The 22,846-nt window shown below is 46.9% G+C and overlaps 1 protein-coding gene across 3 annotated transcripts; it reads left to right on the top strand.

Moving 5' to 3' along the window:
* The first annotated feature begins 1,049 nt into the window (after positions 1-1,049).
* Positions 1,050-17,134, top strand: klhl14 (kelch-like family member 14). 3 transcript variants are annotated; one of them, XM_030362776.1, is made up of 9 exons: positions 1,050-1,537; positions 2,417-3,356; positions 6,420-6,541; positions 10,851-10,940; positions 11,149-11,227; positions 11,614-11,804; positions 13,303-13,461; positions 14,328-14,485; positions 15,534-17,134. In XM_030362776.1, the coding sequence occupies exons 2-9, from the start codon at positions 2,440-2,442 to the stop codon at positions 15,672-15,674; spliced, it is 1,857 nt and encodes a 618-aa protein (XP_030218636.1). In that variant the 5' UTR covers positions 1,050-1,537; positions 2,417-2,439; the 3' UTR covers positions 15,675-17,134. The 3 variants fall into 3 exon arrangements, with proteins under 3 accessions (XP_030218636.1, XP_030218637.1, XP_030218635.1); XM_030362777.1 differs by lacking the exon at positions 1,050-1,537 and adding an exon at positions 1,559-1,772; XM_030362775.1 differs by lacking the exon at positions 1,050-1,537 and adding an exon at positions 1,823-2,101.
* Positions 17,135-22,846: the final 5,712 nt, after the last annotated feature.

Below are 22,846 nucleotides of genomic sequence, written 5' to 3'. Positions count from 1 at the left end.
GACTTGGCACCCGCGGTGGAGTCCGACGGAGATGTCAAGCCTACTTAGTACACCGTCCACATGCCTGTTCGTTTGTTCACCTTCGTGACGGGTAATTGTTGGGCTTGGAGATACACGATTCTCTTCCCATTCACAAAACCAGCAGCCTCTGTTGAGATTTCACCAATCAATCTGTGTAAAGAGATGTCATCATGGCAGAATTAGAGAAGCCCAAATGAGTTGTCAGAAAACACCAGGAGGAATTTGAATACTTCCATGCCGGCTTCGTTTTTTTCATGTTTCAACGGGGATATCAACAGCACAACAAGACACAATACACATGAAGACATAACATTGATGTTTAAATAAGACCTCATTCTTATACTCCATTATAAAAAAACAAACAGCAATTTCAGTTAGAATGTCAAAGCCAATGGAGAACCTTGTATGAGGTAAACAGCTTCTGTCTTGTTGTCACATTAGCATCAGAGCTCAATGGTACAACAACACCGCATTACATCAGACAAGATGAGCCAGTTGTCTTGGGAGTGTTTGGTTAATTCATCGCAATACGTCTGCATTAGGCCTCCCCTATTGGCGGCCATGTTCCCATTAGCCCTCACTTATGTTATTTCTTGTGTAGTAAAAAATGTTGATTGTTTTTTCATATGTAGGCTAATGAATATCGGTGTATACTTGCTATGTGGTGGATGCCACCATTAAGTTTAGCGAGGAGCAGCTTCTTCTTTTGAAGGACTAGCAAGAGCAGAAATGAGATGAGGGGTTATTTTGGCGATGGAGATTAAGGCAGGGGCTTTTTGTCATTTGTGCGAGACAAGCCATTCATCCATCCAGTTCACAGCCAAAAAAAGGCTGGGCCCAGAAATTAGCAGTTTCAGCTCAGCAGCAAAGTCGTCGGGCTGTGAAGGCAGAGAGAAATTGACTAATTAGCAATGCGCACTAAAACTTGACGGTTCTCTCTATAACAGCGAGGAAAAGACTCGCTTTTTCTCCCCCCTTTTTCTCTTTTCTTTCTTCCATAGATGTTTGAAATCGCAGTCATTTACGCTCGACAGTTTTTACAATAGCCTTGAGCCATAATTTTGCGAGTCTCTCCAGCATCCATACCCCTGCATGGTCTCTCTCCACCGGCCATGCACGACCGTTTCTCTCCCCAACCGTGGATTTCCTATTACTCTCGTTACGACTCACTGAGCCCCAGGCCCAAGGATAATGATGTGTTGTTTCTTGGTAGCATAATTTGTCACACGTATATTTCTTCTTCTTCTTCTCTTGCAGAAAGCACAGCTCCCCTTCTCTCACACACACTCACACACACACTTCTTGTTAATTCTGGAGAACAAATGATCAACGTCAACACATATCGCAAGGAAATAGTGACTTTAGGGAGTTGGATTCAATGGTTATTCTGAGGCGTCGACAAAGGTAGACTTGGAAGAAAAAAAAAGGACATTTCTTAAAAAAAAAAAAAGGAGAACAAAGGAAAATCCAAGAGGAGATTATTGGAAGACGTGAAGCTTACTTTCTTTTTCGTCAGGTAAGTTTTGCGTGCTTGTGTGAGGAGAGCTGCTCCCCATCATTTAGTGGTGACAGGCGCTTTTAGAGAATGTCGCGATAACGCCACAACTCAGCAGCAGACAACATGGACAACCTGCAAAAGCCTTCCGCGTCTTTTTTTGCAAGCATTGCATGCGCACGTTTACGCGTATTTTTTTGCAAAAGAAATCTGCATTCGGTGAATATTTTGTGATACTCACGTTGCCCTAACTCAGGTAGACTACGAATGCACGCACTGTGGCTGTGGGGACGGGCTTTGGAGAGGCGAACTCGTTGCTTTTGTATGACTCCGTGCGTAAATCTGTGGAATGTAATGTCCTCGTTGTGAGGGGCTGCTGAAAGCTAAGAGAAGGATAAGTGTTGGCGGAATGCTGATTGCTGCGTATTATCCGTGCACAGCTTTGCCTTTTTTTTCCTCATGAAAACAACTTGGCTTTGCGTCGCTAAGGAGCAAAGCGCTGCACCATCTCCCGGCGTACTTTGTTTTGACGCCGCGCATTGCAACCATACGCTTCGTTTCTGTGGTTTTAGACCGAGATAATGTGTAAGAGCGACACGACATGGGATCTACACCGTTTTTGTTTGTTGCTTTACGACCAGAGCTTAAAGTTGACTCTGACTGTACCTGTGTTGGACATAAAAATTGCGCCAGACGCCACGGCATCATGATAGTTCTTTCGCCACTTGGATGGCCGGTCGATAGATTTCTAGTACAATTGTAAAAATAAAAATATACGTACACATGTTTACCTAATGTAACATTTTAAAGAGGACAAGGTATCATTTGCACCGTTGTGTTTTGTGTACGTCGTCCAGGTGTGGTAAACGGTGGCTTTTTTTCCTTTTTCTTTTAAACCAGGTGGCGTTTACTGTCAGGAAGTCATGTCCAGATCGGGTGACAGAACATCCACGTTTGATCCGACACACAGCGACACCCTGCTGCACGGCCTCAACCTCTTATGGAGGAAACAGCTGTTCTGCGATGTGACTCTCACTGCCCAGGGACAGCAGTTCCACTGCCACAAAGCGGTGCTGGCGTCCTGCTCCCAGTACTTCAGGTCCCTCTTCTCCTCTCACAACGTCATCCACAGCAACAACAAGGACGGCGGTGGCGGCGGAGGCAAAGGGGACCGGGCCAGTAGCGGCACCCCTTCGTCCTCCCCGGACGACAAGATGGGGGCCCCTGGCGGCGGCGGCGGCGGCGGGGCCCGGCCCATCAACAACCTGGTGCTGCAGGGCTGCTCCTCCATCGGGCTGCGGCTGGTGCTGGAGTACCTGTACACGGCCAACGTCACGCTCTCCCTGGACACGGTGGAGGAGGTGCTGTCCGTCAGCAAGATCCTCAACGTGCCGCAGATCACCAAGCTCAGCGTGCAGTTCCTCAACGACCAGATCTCCGTGCAGAACTACAAGCAGATCTGCAAGATCGCCGCGCTGCACGGCCTGGACGAGACCAAGAAGCTGGCCAACAAGTACCTGGTGGAGGACGTGCTGCTGCTGGACCTGGCGGAGATGTGTGCCATGCTGGATGCCCTCCCGCCCCCCGTGGAGTCGGAGCTGGCCCTGTTCCAGATGTCGGTGCTGTGGCTGGAGCACGAGCGCGAGAGCCGCCTGCACCACGCGCCCGACCTCATGAAGCGGCTGCGCTTCGCCCTCATCCCCGCCGCGGAGCTGGTGGAGCGCGTGCAGTCGGTGGACTTCATGCGCAGCGACCCCACGTGCCAGAAGCTGCTCCTGGACGCCATGAACTACCACCTGATGCCCTTCAGGCAGCACTACAGACAGTCGCTGGCCAGCAGGTAGGGTCACTGTCACTGTGTTGGTGTAGAGCCCTGTGTGTGTGTGGGGGTGTTGGTGGTGTTGGTGGTGGTGCAGGAGCCTGTGGGTGGTGGTGATGGTGGTGTTGGTGGTGGTGTTGTAGGGCCCTGTCTGTGTGTCAGTGTTGGTGGTTGTGGTTATGGTGCTTGTGGTGGTGGTGGTGAACATAGATGTAACGGTCAAAGCAGATGCTAGCCACAACACATGCAATTATACACTCAGCATGCCGGAGATGGGAACACACAGACCGAGAAGACACAAACGCGCACACAGGCACGCAAACAAACGTGTGCGCGCGCGCACAAAGTCAAACAAACTACATGTTGCCCCTTGTAGAACACAACGCGAGACTTGCACACTCGCTTGCAGAGGGAAATACATGCACAGGCACTCACACACTCGGTGTTTGTATTATGCCCAGATTCGCGCTAAGCACACACCCACAAAGGCCACATGGTGGACACAGTGGCAGTGACTCAACACAAACAAACTGGACTCAAGGAAAAACACCCCCGCGCAAACACTCCAGAGAGAGTAGGCCCTAAACTGAACAAAGAGAGAGAGGGAGAGAGGATTCATGCATTTATTTATGGGTTGATTTATGTCCGCCAGTGATTACACAAGTGTTGGTTCAATTACCCCCTGCTGTACTTCTGAACAAGTGGACGGTCACTCAGAGTTGTCAGGGCTCGAATAGAGGAGAACACAGGGAGAGAGAGAGAGAGAGAGGGAGAGAGATGTTGGGCATTATCGGTACAGACTGATGTCTAACAAAAGATGGGAGCATTGCTATCCATCTTTTGCCAACGGCGTTGGGGTTTGGAAACACCAATCTGATCACGTGCCTTATGCCTTCGCAGGAATCTCTCACATACACCTGTATGTGTACTTCCCGAGACCAAAGATAGAAACCTCTTAGAGTCTCAATTCAAACACTGGGAGAAGCACCCAGAAATGTGCGAAAGCCCACACACAATACCACATAAACCACAAGGTGTCATTAAAAAACACTACAGTTAGCAATGCTGCACACAGAAAAAGCGATCCAGTACATTAGCAGAGTTGGGGGTATGAAGTACATTATGTGTCAAGGAAGGTGAGTGATTGGGAGCTGTTCCCAGATCAGGTGGCTTGCACCCGTGGGAGGGATAGACAACACAGATAGAGAAGCCATGCTGTGTGTTCTGGTTTGTCACGGTCAGCACTTTGTGGCGGCGGCGGTCGGTAAGTAGACAGATGTTGTCAGGAAGATGATTGATTGATGTTGCTGGTGTCAGGGCTTGTTTACTAAGCTGGGCGGGGGGGGGGGGGGGGGGGGGGGAGACTGTACTGTGTAGGTATGGTGTACTGTTGAGTGCATTGAGAGGGAATGCATAGTGAGAGTTCTTGCAGCAATGGTCTGCCGAAGGTGGAATCCTATTAGTAATTTTGTAACATAACAAAAATGTTTTCCTCTCGGTTCTACGTAACGTTCTGCGCGGGGGCAACTTTAGAGATGAGCATATCCACTACTGCATACTGTCTCTAAATGAGCAAAGAACACATAATCCTCATAATTAGTTCCTCGTGCCAGTGTTCCTCTCCTCTCAATTAATCTCCATTATCTATGTCCAGGGTCTCATTTGCATATGAATAACCCCAAAACACGTCCTATTGGGCCCCGAGCAGGGGGAGGGGGGAGGGAGAATGGGGGGGGGGTGACGGGGGGGGGGGGGGGGGGGGGGGGGGGCACAGTGGGGCCCGCGACTTAGCCAAGCAGAGGAAAGTTAAACAAAAATAATTATTGGGAAAAACGGCGTTGAATGTAAAGGCCAAGTATTATTTATTTTCATCTTTTATTGCTCCTCGTGATTAATTCGTGTTAGGGTTCGTGTGGAAATGTTGCAGTTTCACTGGAATTGTTACGAATGTCAGGACGTGAATCTAGTTCTACAATGTATAGTTTGGAAACATTGTGTTGGGCGTCGACAAGGAGTAGGCACTGTTTTGTGATTGGCTGTCACATGAATCATGGCAGCCAGTGAAATGGATGGATTATATGGATGAGCTCATTTGTTTTACTGGGCCCTTGGCTCCCAGCCCTGCAGCCAGCAGTACCCACTAAATGATATCCGCAATGAGAAAGGATCTTTATTGCAATATGATTATTAATATATGTTCATATATCGGACCGTAAAAGGGATAAGTTATCAGTAATATTTCACAGGTATAATTAACAGATGGGGTGTTTGGACCTTCAGGACAGGATTCTTGATGTGTGTCTCTTTTGGTTTGCAGTAAGGTTCAGTAGTTGAAATCCCTAGTCTGTGTGTGTGTGTAAGATATTTAAACCATTCATGCTGGATTTCTTGTGTCAAGGGTCTATATGTCAGATAGTATATTCAAAAAGTGGTTGGATTTAATCAATAGATTTCATTGAAAGAAAACTATAAAAAAAAACTACCGGAGACAGGGCAGTCTCGTGGTCGGGGATGTGTGGCTCCCAGTCTGAAGATTTGGGGCTTTAAGTTTGAAGCTCAAGATCAGAAGTCTATCTAAAGCCTTGAGAAAGATGACTAGCCCCTCGCTGCTCGGGAATGAGTCGCCAATGAGTCACTCACTGTGTATAAAAGCGTCTGCTAAACATCAAAATAGTAACTACCGTATCCTACACTTTCAGAAACATAATAAGGGTGTTCTTGTTTGCCTTTTGTATTGCTACAGCTTGTGTCGCTCCCCAACTATTGTGTTGTTCTCCTCCTCGCACAACTCATCGGGCGGCGTGTGGCTCAGGAGGTTGAGCGGGTTGACTGGTAACCAGAATGGTTGCTAGTTCGATCCCTGGCTCCTCGAGTGTCGAGGCGTCCCTGAGCAAGGCACCTCACCATGACAGGCTCCTGACGAGCTGGCTGTCGCCTTGCATGGCTGACACCGTTGCTGTGTGAATGTGTGTATGAATGGGAGACTGTTGGGCAATATTGTAAAGCGCTCTGAGCGACCACTGGTTAGAGAGAAGCGCTGTATAAATGCTGTCCATACATCCACTCCTTCCTCTGCCGTTGCAGGATCCGCTCCAACAAGAGGATGCTGCTGCTGGCGGGGGGACTGCCCCCGGGGCCCGACCGCCTCCCCAGTAACCTGGTCCAGTACTACGACGACGAGAAGAAGACCTGGAAGATCCTCACAAGTGAGTGGCGGCCATTTTACAAAACCAACCGACAAGCGGAGGTGGACCTGGAGAGGGAGGACGGGGTTGTTTTGTGTAAGCATGCTTTTTATCACGGGGGATAGGATTGCTTCTGTTCCTGTGGTTGACTAGCGTATGTTAATTTAGCCGTCCCTAGATTGGGGGGGTCGCTTTAAACCCTTGAGGTAATGATGTATCACTATCGCTTCTTGATATACTTTTTTTATTTTTGTTTTTTTTTATCAGAGCGTGACTTCACACCACTCTTTGGCGCAGCTTTTCACACCTGGTTTCTCAAAGTGTTCTTTTGTTTTTTTTGCCTGCGTTTTCTGCTGAAATCTCCTGGCGTGATGCCTGGTCAGATTGGTAGAAAACCTAATGGCCTATTGTGTTTCTTCTCCGAGAAGGCAACAACAGTGTGTGGCGCATCCTGCCTCTACATGCTCCGACACGTGCCATGTGATTGAATTAAGCCAATACACGCCAGTGCACATAATGGAATTACGCTATGTCGGGCTGGAAATGGATACTGAGGGGGTTGGGGCAGTCCACGAGAGACGGATAAGGTCAATTAAATATCCTCATTCACAATCTTTCATTATTCACCAAGGTAAATATCATAATCTATAAAAGCAAACATACATGAATGGTAACTACCATTTTTTAATTGTACGAGGCTGCTTTTATGGCTTTTCGTCAGCCATAACCGACAGCCATTCAGGGAAGGGAAGACTTTTCTGGGATTAGATTTTCACTCTGCGATATGAACAACAACACACACACACGCACACGCACACAAAGAGATCCGCGCCGGACACAAAGTAAAGCCACAACATCCTTTTTGTGTTCTCGTTCTCAGTCCGTTCCTTCCTCAACACATGACTCCAGCAGTCTGACGGCCTCTCTACCTATCTTCTTCTTCTCCTCTGTCGTGGGTGACCTTTGAAAGCCCACCGTTGCACTACGAAAGGTCGCGGCGAGACCTGATGGAAGACCCGTGCTGGGTCTCTTAGTGTCCTCATCGGTTGGCCGTATTGAGTTCCCGTCCTCTCTCGTTCTGCCCCGGGGGCCGTGCGTGCTGCGTTGCTGCGGCCGTGTCATTTGTACACGTTAACCGTAGGTGGTGTACCGCTGTCACCTTGGCCCGCGAACATCGCTCATCTTATGGCTACGCCGGAGCGCGGGCATATTTCCCTGTGACCTTCTGTCGTGGTGATACGTCCCGGTCTTTGTTATGCTTAGGATCTGCTTTAGTTCTTAGTGGTAGTTAGCTCGTTGTAAGCACGTTTTCAGCTTGTAATTAGCCCGTTGTTAGCTTGATGTTAGCTTGATGTTAGCTTGTTGTTAGCTCGTTGGTAGCTTCTTGTTAGCTTCTTGTTAGCTTGTTTTTTTTTCGTCCAGATTTAAGTTTGTGTATCGGATGTTGTATGATTCTTCTCTCTGATGGATTCTGCCAGAGCTGTGAATGGCCGAAATCTGTTTTGGTTTTGCGTTTAACATCGTTCAATATCGGATATCCGCCAATGCTTCACTTGGACGAAATCCATCCGATTCTTTTTTTTTTATCGCCTTCCATCATTCCCGTCGGATCCGAACTGCTCGGTTCCGGCTTGTTTGTCCCGGGCACGCTCGGCACAATGCCCTCGTCTGGTATTTATTATGATATCATTTTCTCATCAAAGACACACTTATGGGTATCAACTGCAACAAGCAAAAGGTCAGTAGGGATTTCCATCAGTCAAAACCAAAAAAAAGTTAACACTCAAATGGCCCGTGACCGAGTGGAAGGACAAAACTGCAAAATCATCCCCTTAACACATCAGTGCCCGTCTGATGTAGCTCCCATGCGCTGTATGTGGAATAGAAGATTATTAACATTCAATCATAACTTTTCAATGAGGCGAAACCTGAGAGGGACAGACTTTGATTAAGACATTCATCAACGCAATTTAGTGAGGGGGGAGGGGAGGGAGGGAGAGGGGGGGGGAGGGCTGTAGAGGGGAGATCTGATCGCTGGCGTCGCGTCAAAGATAGCCGGGTTTGCTATCTAGCGTGAGAAATGGCAGCGTGGAACGGGGTGGGGGGGGGGGGGGGGGGGGGGGAGACAAAGGATAACACACACACACACACACACACACACACACACACACACACACACACACACACACACACACACACACACACACACACACACACACACACACACACACACACACACACACACGTAATGAAGCAGGCCTCCGGTAATGAACTATGCCCCCCTCACCCTGACACCCCCCCCCCCCCCCCCCTCCTTTTAAATTATCTTTACATTTTAGACGCACAAAATTAGCTTTCGATCGTTTGCGGATCGTTCTGCGACATCCACCGAGGAGAGCGGAGAACAATGGGGGTAGAAGGCAGCTCGGTGGGACGCAACAGTAATGGTGGAGGAGAGGAGTGTCTGAGGCAGAGCAGCAGCAGCAGCAGCAGCAGTGGTGCATTAGCCGGTAGAGTCACTGAAGCGACCCCCTGAAACCCTGCCTCCATGCAGAGGGCTTCTGACTCCCTCTAGTGAGCCCGGGAACTCACTGTCGAGTGCAGACACAATGGGATCCACCTCCTCCACCTCCTCCTCCTCCTCCTCCCCAGGGCTGGGTGCTGGGGGCTGGGTATTGGGGCCAGGGCCCTGTCCGGCTAAACGCTGCCGTCCTTTCAAGAGGGGTTGATTGGAGGAATTTAAACTGCATGTACACTTTTCTTTCTTTAAGATTTGTTCATTTGTTTTTGTGAGATATTGTGCTGCACTGACTGAAGGGAAAAAATCCAAACAGATCTGCTAGTGATAGCCCCAGACTATCAGTCACGGTTTAGAAGAGAGATGTGGGTCACTTCCTGTCTCAGATCAATGCCGCCGTCGAATGAGGAAGAGCGTAGCGGGCGAATCAAGTCTTTAGTCAACATGCACTGGGGATAATTTCCCACTATGACATGCTTTCGAGCGGTAATCTTTTTATTTCCCCCCCCCCCCTCCTCGTGTGTGTGTGTGTGTGTGTGTGTGTGTGTGTGTGTGTGTGTGTGTGTGTGTGTGTGTGTGTGTGTGTGTGTGTGTGTGTGTGTGTGTGTGTGTGTGTGTGTGTGTGTGTGTGTGTGTGTGTGTGTGTCTTCTTGTGTGTACTTGTCTACATGTTTGTGTGTGTCTGTATCTGTGTGTCTGCGTGTGTCTTCTTGTGTCTACGTGTGTGGGCGTTCCTGTTTGTGTACGTGTCTGCGTTTGCGTCTGTTTCTTGTGTTTACGTGTCTACATGTGTGTGTGTGATCACCAGTCACCAGACAGGCGGTCTGCTCATCCGTGGCTCATAGACTGCTGACTGCATGGCGGTGATGTAAACACGAGAGAGAGAGAGAGAGAGAGAGAGAGAGAGAGAGAGAGAGAGAGAGAGAGAGAGAGAGAGAGAGAGAGAGAGAGAGAGAGAGAGAGAGAGAGAGAGAGAGAGAGAGAGAGAGAGAGAGAGAGAGAGAGAGAGAGAGAGAGAGAGAGAGAGAGAGAGAGAGAGAGAGAGAGACCGCTTCTGCATGTGTCAAATCGTGACACACACACACTCTGGAGGCAGGCAGCCCTAATCTCCCCCTCTCTCTCTCTCCAGATAAAGCTGCCTTTAGCGGTGTGCGTAGTCCCCGCTGGGTTCCCTATCTATCTGAGGGGTCCCCCCCCTCATCCACCCTCCCCCCCACCCGCACCCTGTGCACTATTTCATGGAGGAGCTCCACGTGTCAGCCGGCACGAGTGAGATGGCAGAGAGAGGCCAATCGGAAAGGAATAAGATTCAGGGCTGTCTAATTTTGCAGCAACTGTGATCCATCAGCGCGTGGGGGTGTGGAGGGGGGGAGGGGGGGAGGGGGCTGGGAGGAGGGTGGAGGAGAGGGGAGATGACTGATGGAGACAGACAGGTGGGCTTTAACATGCCACTGATTTGGGCTCAAAAGCTGCCGGGTCTGAGATTTATTGAGTGAACACAATCATGTTCATTATGTCTGTCACCCAGGACCATTTCTCTACATCTCAATGGGGTCACTTTGGCAGAGGGACCCGGTGTTGTGTGGTGTGTGGCGTGTGCGTTGTGTTGTCGTGTGAGGCGATTTTAACAAAAGGAGGACAGAGTCTAGTTCTTGCCGTGGATCTGTATGTATTTATTCCCCACACATTTCCGCAAATGTGTGTCCGTTCCACATCTCTCTCCAGATGATAACCAATGGCCTTGCGGAGCCCCAATTCTGGGTTTGAACCCCAAACAAACTTCTCTTCTTCTTCTTCTTCTCGCCTCCCCAGTCATGCCTTACAACAGCGCCCACCATTGCGTGGTGGAGGTGGAGAACTTCCTGCTGCTGATGGGTGGAGAGGACCAATGGAACCCCAACGGTAAGGCCAACAACCAATCACGAGACACGGAATGTTCAACGCACACATTAGCATGGCGGAACGCTAACGCCAACCAATCCCAGCACACGGAATGTTTGATGCACTCTTTTGCATTTGATCGCGTGCACTCCCTAACGCTTGACAAAAATGGCTGCCATTTAACCCACACAAACGTCTAACGCAACCTTCTGCTTTTTTTATACCCCAGGAAAACACAGCACCAACTTCGTGAGCCGCTACGACCCGAGGTTCAACAGCTGGATCCAACTGCCCCCCATGCAGGAGAGGTGAGTCCGTGTTTACCCCGTAGAAGTCCGTCTCTCAATCGTCTTGTCTCCCATCTCTCCCTTTCTCTTTGTTACGCTTGTTCAACGGTACAAAAAAATGGCAATTAACCGACGCAGAATCTTCTCCTTGTACCCCCCACCCCGCGCAGCCTCGCCCTCACCGCAGCGTTTGTCACTTCTGAACGGCATCAGAGAGCCTATTTGCCGAGAAGCCCAACCAATATGTTGGTTCCATACCAATTCATTACCTGCCGCTAGTTATTTCCCCACCTTCGAGCGGAGACACATTCGCTATTAAGCATCCCCGTGACTGTCATCGTGTGCTTAATGATGTTGTCTGGCTGACACCTCCTCCTCCTCCTCCTCCTCCTCCTCCTCCTCCTCAGGAGAGCCAGCTTCTTCGCCTGCCGCCTGGAGAAGCACCTGTACGTGATCGGCGGGAGGAACGAGACGGGCTACCTCTCCAGCGTGGAGTCGTACAACCTGGAGACCAACGAGTGGGTGTACGTGTCCTCGCTGCCCCAGCCGCTGGCCGCGCACGCCGGCGCCGTGCACAACGGGAAGATCTACATCTCAGGTCAGGACCGCCGCGGGGGCCCGGAGCGAAGTAGACGTCGATCGACGACGTTGTTTGACGTTTTTTTTGCGATAGCCGTAGCGGAAACGATGAGCGTTAGAAACATCGGAGTTGAATGGCCGCGTCGCGTTTGACTCTGGCCAAAAACGAATTGATAGTCGACCCCTAATTCGTTTTTTGTTCCATCAATCTGTCAGACGGGATGGAAACAAGAGATATGGGGATGAACTGAGAGCCAGCTGAACGAGGGGACAAATGATCTGTGTCCCCAGAGCTAGATCCCGTTTCTGCCCGTCGTTACGGTGGCCGGTCTGTGCGTTCCTCCTAAAGGCTGTCAGATGAGTCAAAGTCCCTCCTGCAGTCACAGTCAGACGCTCGTGGCAGCTGTTCGGTCACGACAGAGCCCACTTCACCTTAAACAGGACTAAAGTGCAGCGCAGTGTCCTTGTGGAGCGAGGGTTTCATTTGTGCTCTAATGAGACTTTTTCGTCAGGCCCCCTTTGGTTGAGACCTTGTCAAAAACAAACAAAACAATGAGGCCGTGTTTGAGAATGGGAGCAGCCTGGTTGGGCCGCATGAAGCCCTACACTTCATGTTTTCAACCTGAGGGCCCTTCGAACTACCTTAGAGGGCCACCTTTGGCCCCGTGGGCATCAAGCCTCTCTCTGGGCCACAGCAGCCCTAGAGGCTGAGTGGTTTTAGTGGCAGGGTGCTGTGACCTTGGGTGACAAAACTAAATGTTTTTTTTTGTTTGGTTGCTGGTTGAGAACATATTCACAAATGTTCAAATGCAGTCGACAAGCTTCTCCCTCTTATATGTTTTGCCCGTATGTCACGAAAATGAATAAAGGCTTTTTAAACATGATGTAAATAAACTTCCAATAACCAATAACCAATAACGCCATAACCAAATTTATTGGTGTTTTCATTGCTTCTATCTACGGGTTGAGAAACGAGCAGTTTTTTTAAATTTTCCTCATAACTATTAACCGTACCGTACTGTACCGTACCGTGACTTAAAAACTGAGGTACGTACCGAACCGTGACTTCTGTGTACCGTTACACCCCTAAAATATATATATATATATATATATATAGATAGATAGATGGATGGATGGATGGATGGATGGATGGATATTCTTAAAGTAAAAAAGCTTGTTACATGTAAATCATAAATATATGGCCTGTTAAGCCCTTTGAGACTGTAGAGTTGATCAAGGGCCATACAAATAAAATTGAATTGAATAAAACGGCAAATCTTTATTGAAGAAAGGTCCTACAATAGGGGTTTGCGGTTATATAACAGAAACTGTGAGCGTGTTCAGTGCTGAATTATTACCTTCCTCTTCCATGGCTTTCTCTGGTTTGGTCTCCATGTTCCCGTGTTACAGTTACACTCTGAATCAGCGTGGCTGCCTCAAGCCAGCCGGCGCCACAGCGGAGGGTGCTGGGGAAGTAATGAGTAATAACACGGCGGCTATATTTACACCTGTTGCAGGCGGCGTTCACAATGGAGAGTACGTGTCCTGGCTCTACTGCTACGACCCCGTAATGGACGTGTGGGCTCGGAAACAGGATATGAACACAAAACGCGCCATTCACACCCTGGCTGGGATGAATGACCGCCTGTACGCCATCGGAGGGAACCATCTGAAAGGTAAGGAAGGGTTCAGCCGCTTCCATTCACCAGAGGTGGCCCAACAGATTCAGAGTCTCGTTCATTCAGGTGTTTCTACAGCAGCCGGGGGGACGTGGGTTTGGGTCGTCTTCGTGGCCTCGTGGTTAACACCGAGTCATTTGGTATAGCGGGGGGGATGAGGGTTTGTATTGTGTGTTTCTTATCTCAAGCTAGAGTGTTTAGGCTAGGAGGGTAACTCCTAGCTAGGCGGTTTGACTCCCAGCCAAATGGAAACGAACTCCAAGCAGCTTGGAGCTCGTTTCCATTTGGCTGGGAGTCAAACCGCCTAGCTAGGAGTTACCCTCCTAGCTTGTAGTTATCCCTCCTAGCTTCTAGTTGCCCTCCTAGCTTGTAGTTATCCCTCCTAGCTTGTAGTTGCCCTCCTAGCTTGTAGTTATCCCTCCTAGCTTGTAGTTGCCCTCCTAGCTTGTAGTTGCCCTCCTAGCTTGTAGTTATCCCTCCTAGCTTGTAGTTGCCCTCCTAGCTTGTAGTTAGCCCTCCTAGCTTGTCATTGCCTGTTACAAGCTAGTGGTGTGATTGGTAGTTACAAACTGTTCTGAAATCAAAAGTGGGCATATCCACCTAGATGTGTGCTGGATAGATCAGTCGACCAGCCTACCCAGTGGACTGTAGCAAACGTTGCTCATCTAGCCCTCATACATCTAGGTAGACGTGCCCACTTGTGATGTCAGAAGAGGCAGATTTTCTTGTAACGACTAACCACATTCACACCTGGTGGTATAATACGGTACCTTTTTAAGGAACACACGGGCGCCTGCAAGACGCCCACGTCGGTACACACCATTGTTTGTTCACACCGTTTGCGGCTTCTGCCCCGCTGGCAGGCTTCTCCCACCTGGACGTGATGCTGGTGGAGTGCTACGACCCCAAGGCCGACCAGTGGAACATCCTGCAGACGCCCATCCTGGAGGGACGCAGCGGGCCGGGCTGTGCCATCCTGGACGACAGCATCTTCCTGGTGGGGGGCTACAGCTGGAGCATGGTGAGGCCAACCCTCGTTGCTGACGTCTCTCCCGGTTCAATGTCCTCCAGTCGCTCGCATGGCGCTCGCCGTATAATAAGGGCTGAACGAATAATCGAATTCAAACCGACCAGGGATTTGTTACTGTTATTGACTGGAGATCAGCAAGATTCGTATTTGTTTTCTTCTTTTACAATTCAATAGTTAAATGAAGATGTTATATCAATTCATGCATCAATTCATCTCAACTTATAGGCATGGCCTCAAGGAAATAGCAGTTAATATGTTGACTGCTTCCAATGTTGTGTTGGTCATAGTACTACAGAATTATTTATTGCTTGTTGAGTGAATAATGCAGAACATCAGGAACTTTAAAAAGAAAAATCACATACTAAATCGTAATCGCGATATTGGTCGAAATAATCGCAATAAGATTATTTCCCCAGATCGTTCAGCCCTACTGTGTAACCACGCAAACGTTATGCAACGGCCAGGTGAGCAACAGGGGAAATAGGACTCAATAGCACGACTCGAGAGGCAACAGACAGGGTAGGAAGGATGGGCTTTACTAGCAGATAGGTTGGTACACGGGAAATCAGGTGACGATCAAGGCAAACGAATGGGAGAAGAAAATGAAGTAGTCGGGAGTAAGCGGGCAGGGATCGGGAAACCAGGAACCGTAAATATCACACAGAAAATACCAGGACGCTTGATACAGAGAACAAAGACGAACTGGCACAGATGAAGGGAAACACGCTGACTAAATTCAGGAGGGGAATGGTAATGAGGGACAGGTGAAGACAATCAAGGTGGGTTAAGGACAATCGGAGATGCGAGAAACATAAGGACAGGGAGTGAAATAATCAACGCAGGGGCGAGATGTGACACGTTAAGTGCCAAAGAATGACTCCGTCTCTTTTGGCACACGTCAATCTCTTGCGATTGACGTGTTACGGGAAAAAATCCCAGTTTGCTAAAAAGGTCTGATTTGAATTTCTGTCGCCACATCATTGTCATTATCGTTCTTTTTTTCTTCTTCTTCCCTGGTCTCTGGTGGTGTTCACTCCAGGGTGCCTACAAGTCGTCCACCATCTGCTACAGCCCAGAGAAAGCCACATGGACAGAGTTGGAGGGAGAGGTGGCAGAGCCTTTAGCAGGCCCGGCTTGCTCTACAGTCATCCTGCCCGCATGCCTTCCCTTTAACAAATGACAACTAACCCACTGGACCGAAGGTGACGCAGGGGAAGAGACAGGCTACTGGGGGGAGGAGATGGAGGAGGAGGAGGAGGAGGAGGAGGAGGAGGAAGAGGAACATCCGTAGAAGGAAAAGAAAACCAGTTGTTACAGATTTTTGTGACCGAAACCCTGCAGTCCAAATGATTTCTCGGGGGGGTTTGTGGACAAATTATTTTTTTACCCGTCTGACCAGAGCACTTTCGCTAACTGCTACTGGGTGGTTGGAAGAAGAAGAAAAAAGTAAATTTGTGTTATTCGTGTACCTAAGCTCATCGGTGTTGATATTCGGAGGAATTTACAGTTTTTATCGTTTTTTTCATATCGAGTCTCTTCCTTTAGGTCTTTATTTGTAGTGAGTGTTTTTGGCTTCTCTCTATCGCACGCATACTGTTGAACTGAACTGCATTATAGCTTTTTATTTCCATTGTATCATGTACAAAGTAAAGGTATCAATCAAGGGGGAGGATGGGGAATATATACTGTAGTTGGAACTGGGGAAGACGGCGATTCATCCCAGTGCTGAATGGGAACAATTTACGCGAGGGCTGGGCTGTTATCAACGACAACGGTGACGATCAGACCTGACGTCCTTTGTGGTAGTTATTTAGCGCTAAATTGTCTCATTCAGGAATCTAAATGTATTTTGTTATCTGACATGGTGGCCGGTATGAATGCCCCAGAACGTATCAATATAAGATGACATAAACTAAATGTTTTTTCGGACTTCACCCAGCCCTGAGGTTCAACAATATTTAACACCTAAGCCAAATTTATATTCTGGTCCTAACTGGGAAACAGAGAGAGAATGTATCCGAAGGAATCTGCCTGACTGATCAGTTTGTGGTGTGATAATTGTCATTATTCTACAAAGACCGTGGTGGGGAGTGTGGTGATATGAATTACTATATGACGGCACTAATGTATATTGTGGGTATACAGATGTAGTACAATCACCAGTTTTGACCGCTCGGCGTTATAAACGTCCAGTTTGTTCTGATAATGTGTTAACTAACGGAGTGGGCCTTGTTTTAATTGATCTACTTTACAAGTTGATGTTATCAGACATATTGTTTTTGTTTTCTGGCCGCAAAGCGTTCATTTGATCGGATCTGAAACGTCCTGGTTCTGAATTACGTGGTTCTTTTCAATGCACTAAAAGTGAACTTTAATTTGTTTCATGGGATTTACACAAAAAAAAAAGTTAATTGGTGTCACGTTAATCTACTTCCCACCCGACTTCAACGGTGGAGCCTCCAGCGCCCAGGTTGACTCTAATTATTGATGCAATTCTGTATAGTCTGGTGATTTGGATCCTTGTACATAAACGCTTGCAGTGAAACATTTTTGTGCACTCAACTTTGGATTTATTCTCAAATCCTGTTATGTCCTTTGCATTTTAGAAAAATGAAAAAATAAATTGACTCTTGATGATTATGATGACTACTGTTCCTGTCTTTTTAACCCTTTTGGATTAGTGTCATAAATATACAACACATATGCAGTTATTTATCTTTTGTAGATCCGTCAAAATTACACAGCAATTTCTGACATTAAGTGGATAATAATGCTTATTTTTTCAGGTACAAATGCTTCTCTGTTCGAACCCCCACTTTAAAAGACGTCTTAAGTGGGGAACCGAAACGCTTAAATTGACCTTTGATGTGATTGTGGTTGTTACGCTATAAAATATGGCAAGCAACGTAGGTAATGTTAAAACAATAAACAATCCATGCATGCAGGTAATGCCTATTTCCCTGCAGGTACACACGTTACATTTTCTTGTTTTGCTCGCATACTGTAGAGGTCTTGCACTGTAGTTCAAGATTGGAGTGTCAAGTGGTTGTGGGCGGAGCTACAGTCAGTCGGTCAAAATGGAGGGAAATTCAAACGGTAAGCGAGGCAGAGGACCAGGAAGTACATAAAAGGAAGAAAGGTGTTTTTGCTATTGTCGTTTGTGGTCAATGAAGAAAGCTTTGTTTACACCAAACCATCTTATGAAATATGGTTGGTTGTTGTCTAAATCAGTACAATAAATATTTTTGTGGCGCCTCCACTACATATTAATTACCAATGGAAAGAGTTGAATCTCTAAAACAAAATACAAAGTTATGTAACTTAAATTTATTTAACAGGAGACCAATTGGCAATGTCAGCCATCCGCAATCTGCAGACAGACATACTCTGTTAGGTAGACAGTTTTCGTTTATTTTACCAAATGATTTGTAGCTGGTGGAAAACATTTAACATCCTATTACGCGTTTTTTTACAACCCAGTCTCACGGAAATACGTGACACTGTCACCTCATGTCATTTAATCTATTCATTTGTGATCTGGGACACGTAATTTCAATTTCTTCGTGCCAAAAGCACAAATTTCAAACTCATTCTAAAAAGAAGAGATGAAGCAGCTACCTTTTTTTAGAGAGGCGCACTTGCATTAAATATATCCGTGAATTGTCACAATTTCTCAGAATCAAAGGTGAAAGTAGAAACGGGTGGCCAAAAGCTGTCATATTGTTACAAATGTGTGCTTTTGGCACGATTTTCTTTTAATTACATGTCCCAGATCACGAATTAATAGATTAAATGACGTGAGAGTGTCACGTGTTTCCAGACTGGGTTGTTATTTCAGAAATGTCATTCTTCCAGTAGGCCTATTGGTGTTAAGTCATTGTTGAATGTGAGGTTGATGAGGTTGCTTTATAAAGACCTTGACTTTCGATTTAAGATTGACGTAAAACCATTCGGTATCGTGTGTGCTTGGGGATATTTGAATCTTGGCAGGAACATTAGGAAATGATCCTGGAAATGGAAGTGAAAGGATATCATCGGAGAGGGGAGGAATAAGGAAGCCAGTGTTGTGCCTGCACGCGTTCATTGAACGATAGTTCATGAACTCGTTCATACTCGGTTAAACTTCGTTCAATAGAGGCGTTATCAACACGGCGGAAGCGCGCGCAGGACGCCGTGTTGTTTGACCGGTTGCCATGGTTATCTCCGTGTGGTTAATTTGCAGTTGCGGTGTTGTCAGCTATAAATATGTACACTTTATGTTGGAAGTATAAACCGTCGCGATTCCCATTGAAACGAGCAATGAGTCTTCCAACAGAAATCGATGGGATTTACAAAATGCGCTAAATCTGCAATAAAACACGATAGAAAAGGAACTGTATTTCGCTACGATACTTGATTAAACCACTCTATTTCATCCTAGACAAACCACGAAGGGGGCTCAATGTTCAAAATACCGGAAAAAAATAATAGCTCACAGCAACATATTGAAAAAAAATAACTATGAACTAGTTCATTTTTTGGAACTGTGAACTTAGTTCAAAATTTTGAATTGTGAATGTTTAACTGAACTAGTTCATTTTAAAATTTGTGAACTGAACTTTGAACTAGTTCACGTAGAAAGTGAACTTTCCCAACACTGAAGGAAGCTTTGGAAAGAGCATACCTAGAGGAATATAGACAGAGAGAGAGCGCGACTCATAAAGGAATTTTAACAAAGAGGTTGAATGAAAAAGGAGAGAAAAGCCTGGGAAAAACGAAAATGAAAGGAAAGAAAAGCAGTGCTAAAAACAGAGAGGATGATACTCCATGCAATGGAGTTCAAACACAAGTGGAGCATTTGGATAAGGAGGCCCAGGAAAGAGGGAACATCAGGAATCATTGTGAAGGTAGAGAAGGAAGAGGTGGAAGAGGATGAAGAGAATGAAGTTGGGGAAGAGTAGGAAGAGAAGGAAGAGGAGGAAGAGGAGGAATCATATGGAAGAAAGAGAAGGAAGAGGAGGAGAAAGAGGAGGCCATGTGGAGATGGGCAGGAACAAACAAAAGGCTGCAACAGAAACTCCCTGAATAAACGAGAGGGAAGAAGAACAGGCGAAGACGACAAGCCAACGCAAGAGGAGAAATTAAGAAAGAATAATGAAGGGAGAAAAAATAAGAGTGGGCTGGATGATTCTCTCTTCAAAGTACAAAAGAGGAGAGGGAGAGAGAGTCTCTCCGGAACAAAAGACAGGGGAACAAAGGGATGGAAAGACAAGACGCTGGCTGTTTCCAGCTCAGGCCAGGACTCAAGGAGTCAATTTGGAACTCCTGGGAATGACGGGGATTATTCATATTGAGGAGCCAGGTGCTTTCCATAAGGGCCAGTAAATCTACACAACCTTCAGTCCTGGATGGATCCATGTGTGCCCACATATAGCCTCCCCTGAGGGCAGGGTGGACCTGGCCTTTCCCCCAGCCTCGCCTCTGCTCGGACCTTACGTGTGTCTCGTTGTCCTTCTCCCCGACGACCCTTTCTTTTCCTCTTTCTCTCTCCTCATTGGTCGAGCTCCCTCATTGGTCTGGCTCCTCATTGGTAAACCTCTGCAGTGGTTTAGCTCCTCATTGGTCTAGCTCCCTCATTGGTCTTGCTCCTCATTGGTCTGGCTCCTAATTGGTCTAGCTCCTCATTTGTCTCTCTCTTCTCATTGGTCTACCTCCTCCTTGGTCTGTCTCCTCATTGGTCTGGCTCCTCATTGGTCTGGCTTCTCATTGGTCTTCCTCCTCATTGGTCTCCCACCTCCTGAATGTGTCTCTCACTTCACTTCTTGTCCTCCTCTTGAATCTAACCAATCCCAAATCTCTATCATAGTATTTATTAATTGCACAACATATCTGTATGAACTGCATTACAGGCGGCTAACCGTTTTTTAAACGGTTGAGGCTTCCTTCTCCTCTGAGTGGGACCGTTGAAGCTGTTTAGCTGTCTAACAAGCAAACACCCCGCATGACACCTCTCCTACACGCCCCTAGCCATGTCGCTGGCATGTTTCTTTGTTTATTGGCCTATATTTGTATAGGCCTACTGTAAAATGCCGTGGTTTAGCCATGCTCTGGGAATAGGCCGTTGTTTCATTAAACGTATTATAACCCAACCGAGCGCTAATGGGATTTCAGACCGTGTTTGCGTCAACGTGAGGCATGTTGAATCTTTCGTCGTCGTCATCTATATTCGACCGAACGTCATGCTCATGTTTCCCTCCAAAATAATATTTGTAAAAAATGCAAAAGTTGGCCTGTGTTTAAACGCTGTTTTAACTCATAAACATGTGAACGTCAATATTGTTTATTTTAACCGGACTATTTAATGATTCTGAACTCCAGATGTATTGCAGGCCTGCTGGTTTACTGGAGCTTATCGTCTGTGTTTCAGGTAGAGATGTCGCCATCTAGTGGTGAACTTGGGTCAGGCATACATTTTTTTCTTCGTATCGACCCATTGACTGAAGGATGCCTTCAGCTTCCACTGTTGCAGGGAACGAGTACCTGTTGCATGCATTCATTTAAAAAAAAAAATAGCAAATAGGTATGTATTTATACTTAAGATGTAAATTATTAAGGTATGATAAACAATCCTTGTAATGTATTTGGCTATATGTATTTTTTAGTAATAACCTATATATTCATCAATTGGCATTTTATCTCAATTCAATAAATTAAACCAACTAAACTAACAATCAACTACTTGCTTTTAAAGAGCATCTCTCCTCAGTAGATGTGAAATCATACATTCACCATTGATCGCCAAACTGACTCACAGCACATAGTCGCTGAAGATAATTGGGATTATGTCCATGCTTAGCTCTCCTCTTTCAGATGCCTATTTATGTTCATCTCCGCCAGACTCCCCGGGCTCGAAGCCACACTCCCGTCTTCAGACGTGATTTAGTCCATCCAGAGGCACTCCACTCGTCACCCGAGGAATCCACGCGGATTCATCTCTGCTCACTTTAACTTGGAGGATGAAGCTGGATGATTCTGGACACTTCTAACCGTGGATGTGCGGATATAATGGAGATATGCGCCTCGTTGACAGGTAAAAAACCCAACAAAACAAAATTAACTCGATTTATACAAAGTCATTCGGCGATTGTGGTGGCTGTCTACCCTTATATCGGTGACTTTAGTAGGATTTTAGCCGGGGGAGCTGAGGTGTTTAGACGGACACAGGGTGCTGTGTCTTGAGTCATATGGACAGAGAATTAACAGCAAGTCATGGATTTTTTTAAAACCTGTGTTAATGTGCACGTGAGGAGAATTACTTTGCTTTCAACATGTGGTTGCATTAGTTTGTTAGCTTATTCAATTAAAATAAATATACATTTTTTCGCAAAAAAACATGAATGAAAATCGGATTCTGATTAAACATCGATTCAATGCTCACGTTTCGGATGGAGATACAGTTTCCTGAGTAAAGGTAGATTATCGACGTTTAAGTGTCACTGGATCATGCTTTGATTAACACACGGCTTCCTATAAACCCTTGTAGGCCTATAACATCGATTATACAGTGTGTGTGTGTGTGTGTGTGTGTGTGTGTGTGTGTGTGTGTGTGTGTGTGTGTGTGTGTGTGTGTGTGTGTGTGTGTGTGTGTGTGTGTGTGTGTGTGTGTGTGTGTGTCTGCGTTTGTGTGCGTGTGTTTGTGCGTGTGTGTGTGTGTGGGTATTTCAATGAGACAAATTGCTAAAATGAATGTCAGTATAGCTGGCAAAGGAGAAACAATGAATGAATAAGTCTCTCCCACATGCATCGACAGTACACGCAAACACACACACACACACACACACACACACACACACACACACACACACACACACACACACACACACACACACACACACACACACACACACACACACACACACACAGAGCCATCATATAGCTGTGCTCAGATAATCCATCCTGCTTATTGAATGGACCCCTCAGCCTCTCTCTCGCTTGCAGAAGGACTCCTTCCTGCAGTTGAGGTCAGCATGTGCTGTTGTGTCTAGCAGTACCCTTCTTACTGCCTTGGCAACTAATCTCAGACAGCCTCATGCTGGACTTAAACTCCTGCCGGGCAGCTTTTTGGGGAGGTTGGCCAATGTAGCTAGCTCTCTCTCTCTCTCTCTCTCTCTCTCTCTCTCTCTCTCTCTCTCTCTCTCTCTCTCTCTCTCTCTCTCTCTCTCTCTCTCTCTCTCTCTCTCTCTCTCTCTCTCTCTCTCTCTCTCTCTCTCTCTCTCTCTCTCTCTCTCTCTCTCTCCCTCGCTCTCTCTCAAAAGGACAAAGAGTGGGTGTGAATAATGTAGCTCCTCGTCTTAGATTCTTTTTACATTAAGT

This window comes from Gadus morhua, chromosome 8 (assembly GCF_902167405.1).
Source record: "Gadus morhua chromosome 8, gadMor3.0, whole genome shotgun sequence".
Lineage (NCBI taxonomy): Eukaryota > Metazoa > Chordata > Actinopteri > Gadiformes > Gadidae > Gadus > Gadus morhua.
The sequence above is the reverse complement of the archived record's forward strand: the minus strand, read 5'-3'. Positions and strand labels throughout refer to the sequence as shown.